General features: G+C 43.7%; 1 protein-coding gene across 2 annotated transcripts; it reads left to right on the forward strand.

Moving 5' to 3' along the window:
- The first annotated feature begins 11013 nt into the window (after positions 1-11013).
- LOC133910773 (putative pentatricopeptide repeat-containing protein At1g56570) lies at positions 11014-15355 on the forward strand. 2 transcript variants are annotated; one of them, XM_062353053.1, is made up of 4 exons: positions 11014-11620; positions 12118-13438; positions 14085-14363; positions 15244-15355. In XM_062353053.1, exons 1-2 carry the CDS (start codon positions 11108-11110, stop codon positions 13303-13305), a joined length of 1701 nt encoding a protein of 566 aa, XP_062209037.1. In that variant the 5' UTR covers positions 11014-11107; the 3' UTR covers positions 13306-13438; positions 14085-14363; positions 15244-15355. The 2 variants fall into 2 exon arrangements, with proteins under 2 accessions (XP_062209037.1, XP_062209032.1); XM_062353048.1 differs by lacking the exon at positions 15244-15355 and having other exon boundaries at positions 14085-14448.
- Positions 15356-19345: the final 3990 nt, after the last annotated feature.

A 19345-nucleotide genomic window follows, 5' to 3' on the forward strand; every position in this document is an offset into this window, starting at 1 on the left:
CTTAATTAAGTGGAATATAAATGTTACACTAGTTAAATGCCCATTGGTTTTAACGAAAATATAAACATTAGATACAGTAATATCACACACAAACTCAATATATGTAGATATAGATGCTTCATGGGAGCACCGCCGAATGGATACGTCAGGAGTGATGCCATGATTTGATATATATGAGTTCTAAAAGAGGAGGAGATTATCTGATAATTTTTCTTCTAATTTCTTTAATTATTTTTATTAGTAAAACGACTGCATATCCGTAGTCGATAATAAGGCGGGAGGCTAGAGGAAGCAGTAATTGTACCTTAGAGATATCTAAAGATATTCTTTACTCTTGCAAGATATCATTGGAACATATTAGTATACAAGTATTCCGTAGGGGATATGTTTAAGTTGTAGACCTAAGTAAAATTTGATTTTAGTCAAATATTTTATCTCAAATTTTATCTTAAGATGATTGTAAGTTTCTTGTATATTTCCGATGATATTGAGATCATCTATATACATTAAGATGATACCAAATCCAGTTAATGATTTCTTTATAAACACATATGAGAAATCATTATTGTTGAAATAACCCTTATACGGAAGCAACTCATCCAGTCAGTTTCAACCATATTTTATCTGATTGTTTGAGTGAGGATCCATGGTGCTCACCGTTTGTGGCAATGGAGTTGTGTCGCCCTTGGTGAAGATCAACGAAAACTTGTATGGAGGCACGTGGGGTTTGTCCGTCGTGTCAGAGGACCTTTTTTTTGTGTTGGTGGATTAGCATCGTGTAAAATTGCTTCAATCGCCATGACTTACCTACCTTCCTTGCTTCTTCTTCTGCGCTGTTATTGCGGATGTGGTGTTCGGCCATCCTCGTCGATAGTGGGGCCGATTAGTCTTGTTGGAGAATTAACGTGACTGATAACCTGTTTAAATAGAATGAGACAGTGTGTAGTTAAAAATCAATTCATTCTTTTTTTCATTGATATTGTTATATATTTATACATGATGATGGGTGCCTTTGAGAAGATGTCTTCTCCCAACAGGCACCGACTATAACCGCCATTGGCGGCTTCCATCAGATTGAGATCACCTGCAACATCAACCATTTCAAAAATTCAGGAGGGTCAACTCAGTAGCAAACTTGGAAAATCGAGCATTCCATCGATGGATTGAGCATTCCATTTGTATATTTTTATTGTTGTGCAGCCAATCCCCGGACCCATTTTTTTATTTTTCTCACAAGTCTAAACAGATGGCCTTTATGCTAGAAGACCTGTAATACTATACAAGAGTGACTTTATTAGCTGCCGCCACCGAGGCGGGTGACTTGGCAGAGCCCAGCAGGCTGGCACGCTGCACGGGACAGCTCTCAGCCAGAGGTCGCCAGTCTTTGATTATCTGGTCAAACGGTAGTCGCCTGTTGTCAACGAGCTGCGGTCGACGTGAAGACCAGCTGACCCCACGTGCGCAGCCACTCTGACCCCACGTGCTCGATTGATACCCATCTCCTTAATTTAATCACTTATCCTCTGTTCTGGGCCACCGAAAGTTAATCAAAGTAACATGCAAGTGGGTCGCCGCTGCTTGCACTGCGTCCGCACCAGCCACAAGCACTTAAGGTGGGCAGATGCGGCTAGCCCGCCAAATCCGCATAGAGTGCTCGTTTAGGCTATTTCTAATAAATATTTTAAAATTTTATTTTTCATAATATTATTATAGTATTTTTTTATCTCTAACGCTTACTCTATTTTGTATATTTCATTGTTATTTTCTTTCCTTCAAATCTACAGTTATCCTCTATAAACAGTATTCAGGGATGAGAGTATCTCAATTTAAGATACGTCATCTCATCCGCAACACTGTAGCCACAATATTACAACCTTTGCTGGAGATGGATACAGGACAGCAGCGGTGGCATCCATGCCTAAACAGTGATAATGGTTGCTACTAGTCAGAAATATGTGTATGGCTGTACTAGTGCACACCAGATTTGAGAAAATCCAAAAGAATATGTAAAAAATCTGAAAAAAATCAAAATAACCAAAATAAAAGGTAATAATAGTTAGAAACGTGTATTATGAAGTCATTAGTTCCCATAATAATATTTGTAGTTACACATCATGGAATCGGTAGGAGAGAGTAGAAAGTAAACTAAGTTGGCATGAAACGGCCTATGAAATACATAATAACTGATGATTTTTTTCGAAGCTGTGAAAATGGCTGTAGCAGCTAGCACAATGGATGAAACAATGAAAAGATATCTCCTCATAGGCTGTAGTTCAAAGAAGCAATCTAAAGCATTGAAGATCAGTTGCAAGCTCACCAATGCAGCGTGCAATTTCAAACGGAAAGAATATAAATTTTCAAGTATTCACTACAATGGGGCTGTAAAATTCAGGAAAAAGAAAATAAAGCGCCAACTCTAAGGAATCTAGATCAGTTGTACTAGTTATTGGCCCAAACATTCAGCCATTTCTACAAGCATACCCATTCAAAAAGTACATACTATGGCAAAATAATAGCATGTAGCTAACTCCTACAATGCTTGTTCAAGAATTCAAGGACATTGTATCAATACAAGTAACAAGCAGACTATCCCAATTAAAGATTTTACCTAGAGCCAGCGGGGCAAGCAAACAAGGATCATCACTGTGCAATTACGGCAAGTTCTTTAACTTATTAAGGGGTGTTTGACAGAGCTCTAACTCTAAATCTGCTCTACAAATTCATAGTGGAGCTGTCAATATAGGTGTTTAGCTAACAGATTGGCTTCAAGTACATGAACAAGGAGGTTTAGGTTGAATTGTCCAGGCTGCCCTTTGTATTTTCACTTGTTCTCTATTGTGTTTGTGAGTGTTTGATTCTATTTTTGCAAGAAATATTACTATTTTTAATATTATTTTAATAAATAATGAGCATGAAACACTTTAGAGGTTCCAAATAAACAAATTTTGAATACAACACAGAATAATAAGCGGTGCGGCTGGGTGCTTTTGTAGATAGGCAGCAGATCCAGGGATGTGCAATATGAATACATGTACTACACAATTCATCCATATCGCACAGAAAATGCACACATACACTATAACATAGGATATCATCTCAAAGTAAAAAAAAGTGTGTATAGTGTATAACATATGAATTCCATGTAACTATAAATAATACAACAAGATCAATCTTATAATCATAACTTCTCATATGCTATTTGACCCATACATGACAAAATTTGTAAAACGTGAACTTCTGAAATAATAACACATTATAGCATATATGCCTACTAGTTCTCTCAAAGTTCAGTTGAACATCATAAGACATGGCAGAATTGATTCTCCGAAGCCCATTGAAAAATTTCTGAAGAGCACCATTTGACTGGAATAGTTCTTGGTATGCAATCATGTAGTACCTGAACCAAACAAAAATTACTATGATTTTCTCCTCATAGAAAACGAATTGTTAATTGCTGATGGCTCTATTATTCATGAAATTTATAACAAATTAAACAATGACAACAAGCTACAGTGTATGCACACAAAGGACTCTGAGCAGATTATCCAAACTATTGAATTCCAAAAATACATTGTTCTAAAAAATGCCTTATTTTTCTACAAACACATATATGCAACAACTGCTAAGCAGAAATATTTCAAGCCTAGCGTGAGAGGATCAGCAATAATGAGTATCTCTCCTAAAGCATCAAACATGAACACGTTTGATAAGAAAGTTAAAGATGCCCAGAAAACGGCAGATGCAACTCAGATCATTGCATAGGAAAAATTCAAGATCATTGCCAAAGATGTCCCTTGCAAATGTTCTGGTTTTCTGGCATCCAGCCTTATGAAAATCCACAAGATTACACTAAACAAAGCCTAAGAAGTTTGAAAGGGTGAGCGAGGGAGGGGGTATTACCCCAGTGGCAGTGATGAGTAATTTTCTCCTAACTTCACGAGGACATTGATAGCTGGAGTTTGTGGAGCATCATTCTTCATAAATTTGTACAATGATGAGAGCAACTTCATTTATCTGACTGCTCCAGAAAAGCGTGGAGTCACCCTGTTTGGCAAGGATTCATCTAGATCCAGCATGAATCTTGGATTTGGAGCCCTGCCAAATAATCCCTAAGTTAAAAAAGAACTTACTTGATCAAGTCGATTGCTTGGGAGTACGTGGGATTCAACATTAAATGGAGGATATGCTGAAGAAATGCTGAAGAACTTGTTGTGAAGAAAACTATCACAATCTTATGTGTGTGAATCTATCCCAACTGACTTTCTATAATCACATCAAGTACCTGTTTATACCATCCTATAAACAAGCGGCCACCTCACTCCTTCCATTCCCCTATCCATGGTCTTGCTGTGAAGAAATAAAGAACTTACCTGCAAATCGCTGGCAACAAAAGTAGGAGGAAGACTGATGGTGGAGGTTGTGGAGGAATACGTGGAGCCAACAACTATTGGCAGCAGCGGAAGGCGCGAAGACGACGAGGTCAGTGGTGGATCTTGGCGACGAGGTGTGGTGGTGGAAGGCGTGTAGGTGATGGGGAGGGGGTGGGGAGGAGCCAGGAGAGGATGATGGCTAAGGTCTACCATGCCCTTGCTTTGCTCCCATCCTCAAGTCCTCCGCTTGTGTCGCGGACTTGCGGCGTCGCCGGGTCTTGTCTACTACCCGCATAGATCCACTCCAACGAAGCAGGACAATTTGTGGCATTATGCCGGCTTATGGCACAGGCTAGCTCGGCGGGTTGGCAGCATAACCTGCCCCACTTGCACGTTTAAATCAAAGAAGGCGTCGAAACGCTAATCGGAGAATGTAGAGTGGGCGTATAAGGTAAGGTAAGGTAAGATCTACTTAGGGTCTGTTTGTTTGGGTTGAGGATTTTCCAAAAGCTATTTTTGTTGTGGATTCTGCAGAAGTTGCTTCTATACAAGCTGTGTCCATTTGACACCTCTGATTTTGGATTTCCTGACTGATAGATTTTAAGTTGAATAAAGTGTGCAATGTTTGCAATACCCTTAACCGTTTGAAGTGAATGTATTTGTTTATGTAAACTGTTTTAGTTACTATTGTTAGTATTTGTGGAGAAAAACTAATATATAAGGTGCATATACATGTAATTAGTATTATTAAAAATATAAATAGTGGACTATCTATATATTTTAATTTTCCAAAGCATATGTGAGTCTCAAAATATGTTGTGATAATTCCCTTGATTACAAAAGTACAAAAAGATGACAAGTAACATATGCATACCATGAGAACTGACTAGTGATTTGTTATTCCAAAATCAAGGAACTTAACAAAAGCCTCAATAATGTTTCTGAAACAAAACCAAAAAGAGTGGCAAGATCTTGTGTAACTCCTATGATCATCTATGGTATACACTTCTGTCCTAACTGACATAGTACAACTACAATCAACGCTGAGCATTTGTAGTCTGAATAAATCGCAAATCATCTATACAACCTTTGACAATGAATTTTCTTCAGAAATAATTACCCATGCATTTAGGCATTCCATGATGCTGACCGCCACATCATCATTTTTACAGGCCGGTTGATCATCATGAGCGTTGATGGGTCCTCCAACATAATCCGAATGACGAGGCAACTGTCAATAGACCAGTTCTAGAAATTTTTCACCTACTTACCTACGAATCTTCCCAGCTTGCCGGCAAATGAGCCAGTGGGTTGGTGGTAAGGCAGTGAGTGGCTGCTGAACCGGCCAGGGATCAATCCCTGGTCTCACATGCGGTCGAACATTCGGTGGTGGGGCGTTTGTGGTGTCACCATAGTTGTAACACCAGCAGAACAGTCGCCTCTCCTGTGAGCCTGTCGCTATGTCTCCATGGTTACAACAGCATCAATCTTCTCATGTTTATGAGGAGATGAGGTTACAGGAGTCCTATTCTAACTCCACATGTACCGCTAATATAACTTCAAATTTAATATGTAACCTACCTTGTACAATATTCTACACGTATTTAACATATAATGACTTGTAATATTCATTATGGAAAAATAATTTCACTCCACAATTGAACAGGAATACAAATCAAGTAGCATATGTCGGGATCTAGGATGTCTAATCACTAATGCAACACATGGCGAAGAAATGACTGGTCTTTTTTCAAGAAGGTTTCAAATTAAAGGTTGCTAACGCAAATCATCAAAAACACACATTGCAAAGAAAAACAATACCTGCTCATGATCCTCCATTGTGGTAACTCCACCGGGTGTTCTTGGGGTCGTAGCCAATAACAGTTCTCCACTCATGATTCTCGATAGCAGGATAGCATATCTTTAGAGACATCTCACCAAAAAGAAATGCTATTGTAAAGTCTGAATGTCTGATAAGTTAATTGGGATAATTTCTTTTGAATTTGAGTAAGCCAGCAAGAGGATGTGCTTGATAGCTAGGCCCTGCTGTTCTCAAAAGGAGAGGATGAATAGCAAAAAGAGGAGATGCCCTATGACCAGATAAATTGCCCAACTTTTGCTCACTAAACAAACACAAAATGCTCATATTAATAATCCCTTTCATTTCTTTCTTCCATCTTTCCTTCCTTCTGTGAGGATCCATCATCATTCACCAGCCTTGTCCCTTTCCTTTCGGCAACGTCAATCCTTTTTTCCAACACTAATCAATCCACTCCTCAGCTATGAACTGCACACCTATTTTCTACTTGCAAACACTCCCCATCACCTTCTCATCCATCTTTTAAATATTCTTCAGACATGTAGCTAGACATGAACAACAACAGATAGATTATAGTAAGGGGCTTACCAAGGAAGAACAGCAACGGGTCAGGGACGAATCATCTTCGAGGGTGGCAGGCGGCGTTGACCAGTGGACGCAGGAGTGGCAGGGTTGACCAGGGAAGACCGACAGTGGGCGGTGTTGACCGGTGGGTGCAGGGGTGGCGGGATCGATTGGGGAAGAACGACAGTGGGTAGCACAAATGGCATTGGGGAAGAACAGTGGTGGGCGGTGTTGACCGGCAAGGTAACATACTTCATGATAATCTAGAAGCCATAAGCTAGAAGCTGTAGAGGGGATGTAGACCATGTTTGTTTGGGCTTCTAGCTTCTGCAAACATCCTGCTTCTGCTGGCTTCTGGTTGTGGTTTCTGAGAAACAAAAACAGTCTTTACTACTATAGAAGTCTGAGAAGCTAAAAGTAAGTCTGGAGGAGCTTTTGTTAGAAGCAAGCTTTTAGAAGCCATAGCTTATAGAAGCCCAAACAAACAGGGTCGTAGTTAGCTTTTGAGAAGCTCGGTTGAGAAGCCACGTTTAGGCTTTTGGCTTCTATGAGTGAAAAGATGGGAAAATCTCAAACAAAAAAGGGCCTTAGGATCTTTTCTCCGGTGACTCCTTTGGCAAAAGCATCGATGTCATGATCGAGGGCACCCTATGTTTCCCTTGACACCTCTACCTGAGGCAAGCCCGAGTCCTTTTGGATTTGTTCCATAAAAGAAGACCACTCAAGTTGTTGAAGTCCCTTCACAAGGCGAGGGTGAACTTCGAATGCGTGTGACTCGGGGTTAAAGATTACCTTAAGTAGAATCCCTGCTCTTGGAGCAGGGTTGACACTAATAATAACATCCTCCAACTCTATCCCTAAGTCATTCATTAGGACTAGGCTACCTTGGAGAGAGATCTTGTACTCCTTTTTCCCTTTACCATCGGTTCACTGGTCGAAAGACCTCACCAAGCCGGTCCCTGAGGTCGATTCAATCCAAGGAATGACATTAACAACAAATTACAACTTAGAAGATAATGTGAAAAGCATATAAAGATAAATAAAATTACTTGATTTTTTGCCTCTTCGGGTGGCAAGTCGCATAGAGCTTTCAATGCATTGTCCTAGTTATCCATTGGGAGCTTGTCAAGGAGGTACCATACTCTCTCGCTAGTGGTACTCAAAGATAGCTTTGCGAGAAGATACAAACACTTAGAATCTGCATAGATACAGGCGAGGATAGTGAGAAGATGACATGCTTACCTTTGTCGTTGTCCCTTGTCGGGTTTGAGAGTCCTGAATACATTCACATTGGATGCACTCGAGACTTCAATAGACTGATTCGGCGCTAGATTTCATCCAACGCCACATCCCAAGCCATCAGACCGCAAGCCTTGAGGCTCTTGATGCAATCAACGAGTACTTGAAGTTACTAGTTCACATCGAGAGGCTCCTGCCAATTTGTATTTGGTTTTACCTGGACGCCCTTTTACTCGAGCATGCCTAGGGCAGGGCATTTGCAGTAAAAATATTGCTTGTGCCATCCTGATCATGACAACTTTGTCTTAATGTCAATGTATACGCCAGCGAGGCCCTCATAAAGGCAATAGCCAATGGAACATGCTGCTCCTACAACCGAAATCTGATTCAACTGGTAGAAGTAGCAAAAGAGGAGCATGAGCGGCTTCACCCCCACGAAGGATTTGTATAGGTGAGTGAAGATGCTCAATATCGTGATGAAGTTGTGGTTGAGGTTGATGAGATCAGTGTCGTAGAAGGAGAGGATTCTTTAAAGAAATTCGAAGCAGGAAGGTAAACCCACGAAGGATTCGCAGAGGTGAATGAAGATGCTCAATATCATGATGAAGTTGTGGTTGAGGTTGATGAGATTGGTGCCGTAGAAGGAGAGGATTTCTTTAAAGAAATTCGAAGTGGGAAGGCAAAAACTGTAGTGCAAGAAAGCTTCGAACACCACAATCTCTCCAGTGTTTAGGGTCGGAAACTTTTCTCCCTCTGCTTGCCTCCAAGGAATCAGACTCTTGGGGGCATTCAGTCATTCCTTCTCTAGCTTTTGGATATGAGCATTGGAGAACTCCAAGGTGGCCCACGAGTTGTTGGAGGATGCTATTGGAGGATTTGGGGGCTCGAGGTTGAAGAAAGCACATGAATGCAGATAACATTGGGATTCTCTCCTATTTATAAGGGAGAATAATATAGCTATTGTTCCATAATAAATGCCACTAACATCACCTCAATTAACAACGTCTCTGGCATTTCACATTTTGAAGTTACCTTTACAAATGATATGATTGCTTCAACTCCCCTCAGAAGTCGTGTGCATTTAATGTGGTATTATCTGAAAACACAAAAAAGGAGAAGGTAACCTTTGGGCTTCTGCAGTCGGATGTGATTCCCAACTAGGTAGGCCTGTACGAGTAGAACTCTATTCAGTTGGAGGAATGTTTTCATCCAGGAAAAGTTCCATTCAGTTGGAGATGATTCCCGACTTGGAAGAATATTCTTTGGCTAATGACTATTCTCGACTAGGTGAGTACTAGTATGGTCGGCTCCCGAACTATGTGTAATCCAGTCGCCCTCTTCTGAGCAGAATTGAGAGGTTAGCTAATGATGATTTAATAATTAATAATTTACTAGAAATATGATATATCCTGAAGATAGATCACCATCGTATGCGTGTCATTCATCCAATATGGTAGGTTTAATAATCACCATGAGGTAAATAAAGCATGCGCCGATACTCCATGCACTTCATCATGTTCTACATGAAAACCATCACCAGATTAGAAAGAAGCCCTTTAGATATTCAGAAGTAATACAATCCAGAAAAGTTACATTTAGAGATTTCGAGTACAGTACACCCCCGACCAGACTATATAAAGAGGGGGGTATGTCCAAGAATAGGGGATGAAGACAAGCCAGAAGCCAGATAAGCTATATGAAGCAAGCCTAGTCGGATAGAAGCAGAAATAACCTATTGAGATCTACAACATATTCAAACTATGCTTAGATTCATCCGACAAGGACTTTAGGATTTAGAACACGAGAGAACACGCCTAGATCCTTATGATTAGATCTAGACACACCCTTACTATAAATATCTTCTCATGAAATTAATCAAGCCAAAACAACCTGTTTGGCTATTAATCTAAGAAAGACGCTTGAACCTCCTCTTTGATACATACAATTAATGACTAGGTATCTCTATCTTAAATAAGTAATTGTCTAATTAACTTTACCAATGTCAACACTATGGAAGAAGACTAAGATTTTCTCTACTGTAGGTATTTGTTGGTTCAGTGCGGCTATACACAGTTAGGGTTGTGAAATGGAGACTCTTCCTTGGCAACATGTAGAAAATCCTCCATTTGGGTATGTGTATGTGTATGAGAGTTTATTTGGAGATGAGAATGCTTCCCACGTCCTTGTTACATCTACATGTACAAAATTTACTTATTTGTACGCAACGATACGGACAATATGTAAAATTGACGTATTATAATTAAAATTCACAAGTTTATTTGGGTCTAGACCGATACAAATTCCCTCATAAGGACTGAAAGGCAAAGGGGAACATCCTTCGCAAGACGTCGGAATGATTATTTGGCATCATTAGTCATGTCCTAAAGCAACACTCTTGATATGATACCTAGGAGATTACTCAAATATTTTTTCACATTTCCTAAGTTCAGTTGCCTGAAAACTTGCCGTCGGAATGGTCCTCTTGGCATCATTAGTCATGTCCTAAAGCAACACTCGACTTGATATGATACATAGAAGATCACTCAAATACTTTTTTCACATTTTCTAGACGACCATGTGAACATGATAGCGCTGGCCAGTTTAGAGTTTGGAGTTTTCGGGGTTCATCGGCGACCCAAGGATTAAAGGGAGGTTGGGACGGTGACCAGACTTGAGGTGGGTTGTGGTATGGTGGTGCGGCGACAGTGGCAACGATGGCGCCACGGGCGGTAGGCGGTGATGGGCAGATTTGCAGCTAGACGAGAAAAATAGAGTGGTTAGCGTGACGCTGGGCTATAGACGTGGATCCGACAGTGGGTGCTGTCGGAGGCGGCTAGAGGTGGAGCCAAGGCAAGAGCGTGAGAGAGCACCATGGGAATAGGGCGTGACCGAGAATGAAGAAAGAATAAACACCGTACGATAGATAGAATAAAACAGTGTTTTTAGGCGCACAAAAATATCAATCTCTATTTTTTTTTCTCTATTCTGCCAGAGCCTCCTATGCGGATAGGCTAAGCCTCTTGCAAATTTGCAACTCTGCAACTCCCGTCACCTAGAGGCAACTGCAAGAATAAAAATTTCCCACCCTTTCGAAACACGGGACCACAAACACGCAATGCCCATGTCTCACAAACACGCGACCACCCTCATCAAATCTCTGTGCGCCAGCGGCGCGGTTCGCCACGCCCGCGCCTTGTTCGACGAAATGCCCGACCGGGATGTCGTGGCCTGGACGGCCATGCTCTCCGGCTACGCCTCGAACAGCCGCCACGGCGAGGCGCTGGATGTCTTCCGGCGCATGGTCTCCGCGGGGGTCGGGCCCAACGAGTTCACGCTGTCCAGCGTCCTGACCGCGTGCCGCGGGGTCGGCAGCGAGGCGGCCGGCTGCTGCTGCGGGGAATCGATCCATGCCGTCGCGGTGCGGCGGGGCGTGGACCACATGCCTTACGTCGTGAACGCGCTCATTGACGCGTACGCGTCCCGCGGGGAGGGCCTCGTGGACGCCAGGAGGCTATTCGATGAGCTGGGGAGTGAACGCACGGCCGCGTCGTGGACGTCCATGATCGCCGGTTATGCCCGTTGGGGACAGGAGAGCACGGGGCTACAGTTGTTCCAAAAGATGATTCAGGTGGAGATATCTCTTAATCTTATACTGTATAAATGGCGCCTCTGTTTCATTTATCCACCATTCCTGTCCGTGTTTCAGTAAACTGGAGTAGGAAACTTCTTCCCTTGCTCCAAATTCTTCTTCTCGGATAAACCGCTCAAATGAATTTTGTAGCCTCTATTATTTTATTATCTAGGAGATAACAGAGGAACCATCTATACTTTTGTAAAATTTAGCTAAATGCATGCACATTATGATTTCGACAATATGCTAGTTTCTCATTATGTTCAGGCTTAATATTAGATGATTGCTTGAATGACGTTAAAAGTTTATAATGCAAATAGCAATTCATGACGGTGAAAGTATTCACTTATCATACTCCTCTACATTCACTACATTATTTAGGCCTCAAGTAGATGTATCAGGAAATGTCATCTTGCCAGACTTTCTTACGAAGTTCTTGCTGTAGAGAACATATTTGTTTTCACGAGCCATTAGCTGCTGTTTCTGCAGTGCAGGATGGTGTTGAGTTGAGTCCATTCACCTGCTCTATTGCAATCCATGCATGTGCTTCAGTAGCCAACTTATATTTTGGACAGCAAATTCATGTACTGTCCATAAGGAAAGCTCTCAGAGCGAACCTTGCTGTTGCCAATTCTCTGGTCAACATGTACTGCACTTGTGCAAGCATAATGGATGCAAGGAGGCTTTTTGATGAAATGTCTGAAAGAAACTTGGTCACCTGGAATACCATTATTGCTGGATGTAGCCGACGCGATCCTCTAATGGCCTTGCAGCTGCTTGTTGACATGGATCTCGAGCCGAATTGCTTGACCTTAACTGGTATTACATCAGCATGTGCTGGCCTTGCAGCTCTGAGATGTGGCCAACAGGTCCATGGGGCTGTCATTAGGAAATACTATGGCGAGGACCTAAAAATTTCCAATGCCCTTGTCGACATGTACTCCAAGTGTGGAACAATATCATATGCTAAGAAGGTATTCAACATGATATCTTGCAAAGATATATTGTCGTGGACATCGATGATTAGTGGGTATGGGACGAATGGGTATGTGAGCGAGGCCATCGAGCTGTTCAATTCTATGGTCGACGCTGGGGTTCATCCGGACCATGTGGTGTTCATGGGCCTGATTAGTGCTTGCAGCCATGCTGGTTTAGTGGATGAAGGATGCAACCTTTTCAGATCAATGATATCTGAGTATAACATGCAGCCTAACAAGGAGATTTATTCTTGCATCACCAATCTTCTTGCTCGTGCAAGGAGGCTGGGGGAAGCCTTTGATCTCATTGATGCAATGCCATTTGCTCCTGATGAATCTGTCTGGGGAGCATTGCTTGGCGCTTGCAAGCTGCACAAGAATGTAGAGCTGGGCAGACTAGCTGCAAGGAAAATTGTTGAGATTAATCCTGATGCAGTGAAGACTTACATCCTGCTTGCAAACATATATGCTGCAGATAGCAAATGGAGTGAGTATGCTGTGACAAGGAGGTTGTTGAGGGGCACAGGAAGCAGTAAGGAGGTCGGGATGAGTTGGATAGAGATAACAAATAAGATGTATAGCTTTAGCACAGCTGACAGTAGCGGCCCACAAGTTAGTTTAGCAGACGAGGTATTGCAGGTCTTGGTTGAACACATGGATGAAGCTGGAAATGATTTTGTTGACAATATTTCCAGAGTTGCATGATTTATTTGTTCTTAAATGGTTCATCCATTCTTGAAGTTAAATGTTGCAGAAATTGACGCTGAGGTTTGAGTTCTGATGTACCTATCCAGAACTAAACAAATTGCATATGCAATTTAAAGAAAATTTAACAGAGGTAAGAACATCTAAAAAAATAGTTCAGCCATACGCATTTTCTTTGTACAGCTCCCTTTTCACTTTTATGATTATCTTACTTGCGTTTGGGGAAAAAATGTAATAGGACCCATGTGTTAGCTTTTACAGTTTTACTTCTTGCTATATGATTCTGGTCTCAATTTGATTGGTAGAACAATACATGAAATTCTTTTACCAATGAAAGGTCATCATATGATTCCTATGAATTATAGAACATGGATGTAGAACTGATTGCATTTTTCAGCAAACTCATTCTGATAGTCCTGAAGAGGCATTAAATTGATATCATATGTTTTATTCAACACTGGTTGATTGGCTGGACTTTGTAAATCCAAGGTGTGGCACTTTTGTTACCTGCCAGCTGAAAATCTTAACATATTTTTTTAGCAATAAAATCATACGTATTTATTATTAAAAGTGTGTTCTCTTGTGCAATGCACATGAGAGCAAGTGTATTTTTCTGTTAGAAGCCATTAAGATGCACTATGCACAATTCTACTGTGTTCTGAAATTGTCAGTTGAGTCTTCACAGTGAATTGTTAACAGCAATATGTTTTTGTTGTACATCAATAAATTACTGATGTAAGTACGTAACTAAATGGTTGTTGCTTTTGTTACTATTCCAGAATGCAGAAATAACACAGTTGATGGAAGGGACTAACTTAAAAGCCAACAGCGACAACAGAGTTTGTCATGGAGCTTCAGTTATCTGTTGGTAGCCAGATTATTAGATTATTATACATTTGAGAGGAATCATAAAGCTGCAGCACCCTCTCCTCCATATCTGAAGGATTGTAGTCCCCTGATGAGTGATGACATCATGGCTTTTGTGGTGATGAGTGGTGGTAGATATGGTAGAGAAAGATTTGAATTTTCCATAACAGTTGAGGCTTTACTCATATTTGGTGGGTGCCTCCAGACTACAGCTTTTAGAACTGTTCATACTGAAGCAACCATAAGTAAATTTTCATGAGCTGTGTATTTTGTACATGTATCCTGTACTTTCAGCTGCATCTATGTTTCTTTGTTGATCTGATAGACATGTTTATTTGTGATTGCTAATGCTGACATGCAGTTTACCAGCTTTGTAAGGCATTAAACATCTGAAAATTCACAGGCTGAAGAAATGATATGATAAATTTGTAAGGCATTAAACATCTGAAAATTCACAGGCTGAAGAAATGATATGATAAATTTTAAGTAAATTTCATCACAGGTCCTCAATTATTTACATAGACAACCTCAATTATATCCATGCCCTTCTACGTTCTAATTTTGCCAAACATTTTTTAACCCAAAAATGAAAATTTGGACACCTGGTTGACAGATTTTGAAGAACAGAGAACTACTAAAATAGATCAAGGAATGGAGACCTGTGGTGACATTTGCTCAAGTAGTCAAATGTGAATTGTCGATGGAAAGAGTGGTAAAACGTCTTGATGTTCATGTTGTTTCAGTCGCATCCTTTCTGGTTTACTTTATTTGGTTTTGTTTGATTCTTCTACAGTTGTTATGTTTTGATGATATTATGTCAGCATTGTTATTGATTAAGTTGTTTGTGTGTCCCTCAAATATGAATTAACTTGACTTTCATGTAATACGATGTCATGTACTCATATCGACCTAGAGAATGATGGTTTTAGTTGGATATCTCTTTATCAGCTTCTCATCTATAGTTTGCTGTTGAATACCTGTGAATCCTTGAAACCCCTTATACTTTCTTGCAATCTTAAGTTGTGTTCATGTGGATGACTGGTTATATTTAGTTTTATTTCTGGTTTGCAGTGTGCTACCAGTGATTGTTTTGGTAATCAAAGAAGTGGCTGTTATCTGGAATGCATTGTCACTCGATCCATTGCTGCACATTCCCAAATGAGGAGTTATTTGGTAAGCATGAATAGTTTGTGTTAAAGTTTCATTTTATCTCTACTACTTAAAAAGATCATAATCCATGTATCGTCAGCGTTTCTTTTGCCCTCCCCTCCCACCCTTGGTACAAAACGGGTTAAAAACCGAGAAATCTCGCGTTGGATCGGTCAACCGAAAAAGATTGTGCCAAAACCGCTCCCACCCCTCCCCTCGCACGCCGCCCCGGCACGCGTCTCCTCCTGAAGCCCCACATCCGGAGCCATCTCATCCCACTGCATTTGCCTCCCCACCCTCAAACCCTAGCCCCTCACCCCCACCGCGGCGCTCCACGTCTGCCTCTATGGCCCATCGACCCTGTGCTCGCCTTCGCATGCCTGCCGTCGCACGCCAACCCAGCTCCTCTTTCAGTCTGAACAGTCCAAGGTGAGAAGCCTGGGCTCGCTCTGCTCCCCTTCGCGCCCGCGTCGGTCTCCGTCTCATCGCCACAACCCAACGCCTGACCTTGCCCCTCCCGCCGCCTCTGCTCAGTGCCGCCAAATCCCATAGCCGCCGCATCTGTGCAATGGCCGCTCCCTCAATATCCGCCGCCGCTGCGTGGATCTCGGCCTCCTTCAACCACCGCCGAAGAATTCGCCGCCGTGACCCCTTGTCCTCCCCTCAGCTCTTCCCCTATAAAGCCCGACGATCGGCCGCATTGCACAGTTTTTCTGAGCCGCCGTCGCCTGTGCTTCCCCTCCTACTAACCCTAGATCCTGGCCGCCCTTGTGCCTCCGCAAGCCATCGCCGCCACTTTTCCCAACCGGAGCTCGAGCCCAAGACCGTCGCCGCCTTCTGCGTCGTGAATGCCAGTGAGCACCGCCCTCCTCCCCCCTTTTCTTCTCTGTCCTTGGCGCTACATCGTCCCGTTCATCGGTGAGACCTCGCACTGGGACTCCTCTCCACCTCCCGTCACCGCGTGTCACATCTGTTCAATGGCCGCTCCCTCAATATCCGCCGCCGCTGCGTGGATCTCAGTCTCCTTCAACCACCGCCGAAGAATTCGCCACTGCGACCCCTTGTCCTCCCCTCAGGTCTTCCCCTATAAAGCCCGACGATCGGCCTCATTGCACAGTTTTTCTGAGCTGCCGTTGCCTGTGCTTCCCCTTCTGCTAACCCTAGATCCTGGCCACCCTTGTGCCTTCGCAAGCCATCGCCGCCACTTTTCCCAACCGGAGCTCGAGCCCAAGACCGTCGCCGCCTTCTGCGTCATGAATGCCGGTGAGCACCGCCCTCCTCCCCCCTCTTCTTCTCTGTCCTTGGCGCTACTTCGTCCCGTTCACCGGTGAGACCTCGCACCGGGACTCCTCTCCACCTCCCGTCACCGCGTGTCGCACGATGGTCATCGCCGCCAGGACCGCCGTCATTGCTGCTGGGACCACCGTTGTTGCCAAGGTTCGATGGATGGATTTTTTTTCACATCTTACGCCATATTGTATCTATATTGTATCAGATCCTTCACCGCGATCTGGGCGCGCGAGGGGCAGGAGGCAATGATGGCGGCAGAGGAGGAAATCGCGGGGAAGGAGCCGCTGGATCTGATATGGCTCAGCCTTGACAAGCGCATCTACGTCAAGCTCCGATCCGACCACGTGCTCCGCGGCAAGCTCCATGTAATTAACCTTTTGCTTCCCTTCGGACTGTTTGCTGTATTTTGTAGTATTGTGCTTATGGTTGGTTGGGTGTTGAGTAGTGCCTGGTTGCAGTGGTGGCCTGAGTCGTCCGGCTGTGGTAGTTACCAATGTAAGGCAACGATTTCATATGGGCGAGGAGATGAGCTTCTACGCTACTAATTTCATCACTATTTTTTTCTGGTTTAGTTAGATCGTATCTTCAATTCGATGTGCCAGTTCGTGTCTAATGCAACAATTTGATGAAAATTGGAGTGCGGGGGTTAAATATGTTCGTGTGCAATAACATTTATCAATTCAAAAGTATTAGTAAGGATTAATATCTCAGTAACATGGAAGGGAGAATGGCCATTTTTGGAAGGGCTCATGCAGAAGAAGAGGTTGTGGACTGAATGAAAGTCCCTATGTATAGATGTAGTGAATTATTTTCTCTATTCAGAACTAGATCATTTTAGTGTTCAAAATATGTTTCTGTCTTAGCTGTTGGCTGTTATTTCTGAACTTTGTAAGTTGGGCTTAAGTGCTTCACTGTTTGGGACTCAATTCTTGTAATGAATAGAACTGGGGCATAGTTCTCTACAAAAACAAGTATCTGAATAGCAAAAAAAATTGGAGCATATAACAGGGTAATGGATAGCAGTGGTATTCCTGGCTTATGTGATTGTCATTTAAGTATATTGAAGGCAGTATATTTGGTTTTATACTGATTTGTTCAAAATCTCATAATGAATGGTGATACTATTTGCTGACTATCCTGTAGTTTTATGCTCCCTTGCCACTTCTTTTATTTCATGTCATGCTGTATGTTGTCAATTTTTCAGTTGCATGCTCCCCTACCGTGGATTGCTTTTAAGTTCGTGATCTTCTCCTCTTTCTCATCGGTTTGTCAATTCTTTTTGTTTTACCATACACCTACTAATCCTGTGGTGACCTATATCTCTATCTCTACTACTTAAAAAGTCACTACTGCATCGTATCTTCACGCAAAGTGTTCTGCTCCCCCGCCCGCCCGCACGTCAACCCCGCGTTCCGCTCTTGTCCCTTTTCCACTCCCCCGTCTTCAACGCACCGTCGCCACCGTGCTCTCACCTCCCTCCCTCTCCCGCTTGCAATGGTGGTCACACACTTCACCGTGGATGCCGCCCTCTCGGTCGCCCACTCCCTCCCTCCGCTACCCACCTGGCCACCCCGACCCAATCTCTCACCCCCAGATCGATCGCCTAGGGTTTCCCACCTCGCTAGCAGCGATGCCAACCTCCTTTGTCTCCGGTGGCAGCGGTCCGGGTGCCGTCTCCCCGGACGCCATCATCGAGTGGCTGCAGGACGAGATGGGGTACCCGTCGGCCCCACCCACCCCGGAGTAGCTCCGTAAGATCTACCGAGCAACATGATCCGTGTCTGGTCCTTCCTCCTCCACCGCATCCGCACCGAATGCACCGTTGCCACCGTGCAGCACAACATCCTCGTCAACGACGTCGTGGCCAGACGGGCATGGGAGGGCAGGCCTGACGCTGGAACGGGCGACGTGGCGGCCGAGGCAACAGAGCGGGACCTCACCGCGGCTAGATCCGGTGGTGTCCTCACTCATCTTGCACCCCCACCTCGCCTTGCACCCCATCTACGCCACCTCCATGGCCTCCCCTTCCAGCGCCCGTGTCGGAGGGTGAACTCCTCAAGCGGGGATCCGGAGGAACCCCCTTTGAGATTCGACCGGGGGGATGATTCTGAACCCGCCTCGTACGTGAAATAAATGGGAGTAAATGAGATGCAGGTGGAATGGATGATCGGATGCAGGAGGGAGTAAATGCTCAGGGGATTTTTAGATAGGTTCGGGCCGCACTGAGCGTAATACCCTACTCCTGTGTGTATGCTATAAATGCTCTGAGAATGTCTCTCTGAGGATCTACTTTGTTACAAGAATGTTTGTCTAAGTCTAGAGCTTCGTGCTCCTTGCTCTTCATCGGCTTGTCTTCTGAGCTCGTTCGGTGTGTTCTCCAGACTCTGTCTCGGTGTTCTAAAAACCCATCTTGTGTCCCGTTCTCCGGGGAGCTCGCCCCTCCTTTATACCCATCGGGGCGGGTGGCGTGCCCAGAAAGGATTGGCGCAAGTTCCAAGGCGCCATAAATGGAAAGCAACCATCATGGGCTGCTACGTGAGGTGACGGGGAGGGTTGAAAATGCGCCCCCGTCCGGTCTTCGCCGTCATCATTCCGCTTTCCAGCGGGCGCAGCGGGGAGGGCCCGTCGGGCAGCCACCGAGCAGCCCCGCGTGCCCGCCCGGTCAGAGCATGCCTGACACAGCAGGGCGGCAGGCGTTGTGCCTCAAGCCCTGCGACGTTATCCCGAGGCGCGC

Source organism: Phragmites australis, chromosome 1 (genome assembly GCF_958298935.1).
Source record: "Phragmites australis chromosome 1, lpPhrAust1.1, whole genome shotgun sequence".
Lineage (NCBI taxonomy): Eukaryota > Viridiplantae > Streptophyta > Magnoliopsida > Poales > Poaceae > Phragmites > Phragmites australis.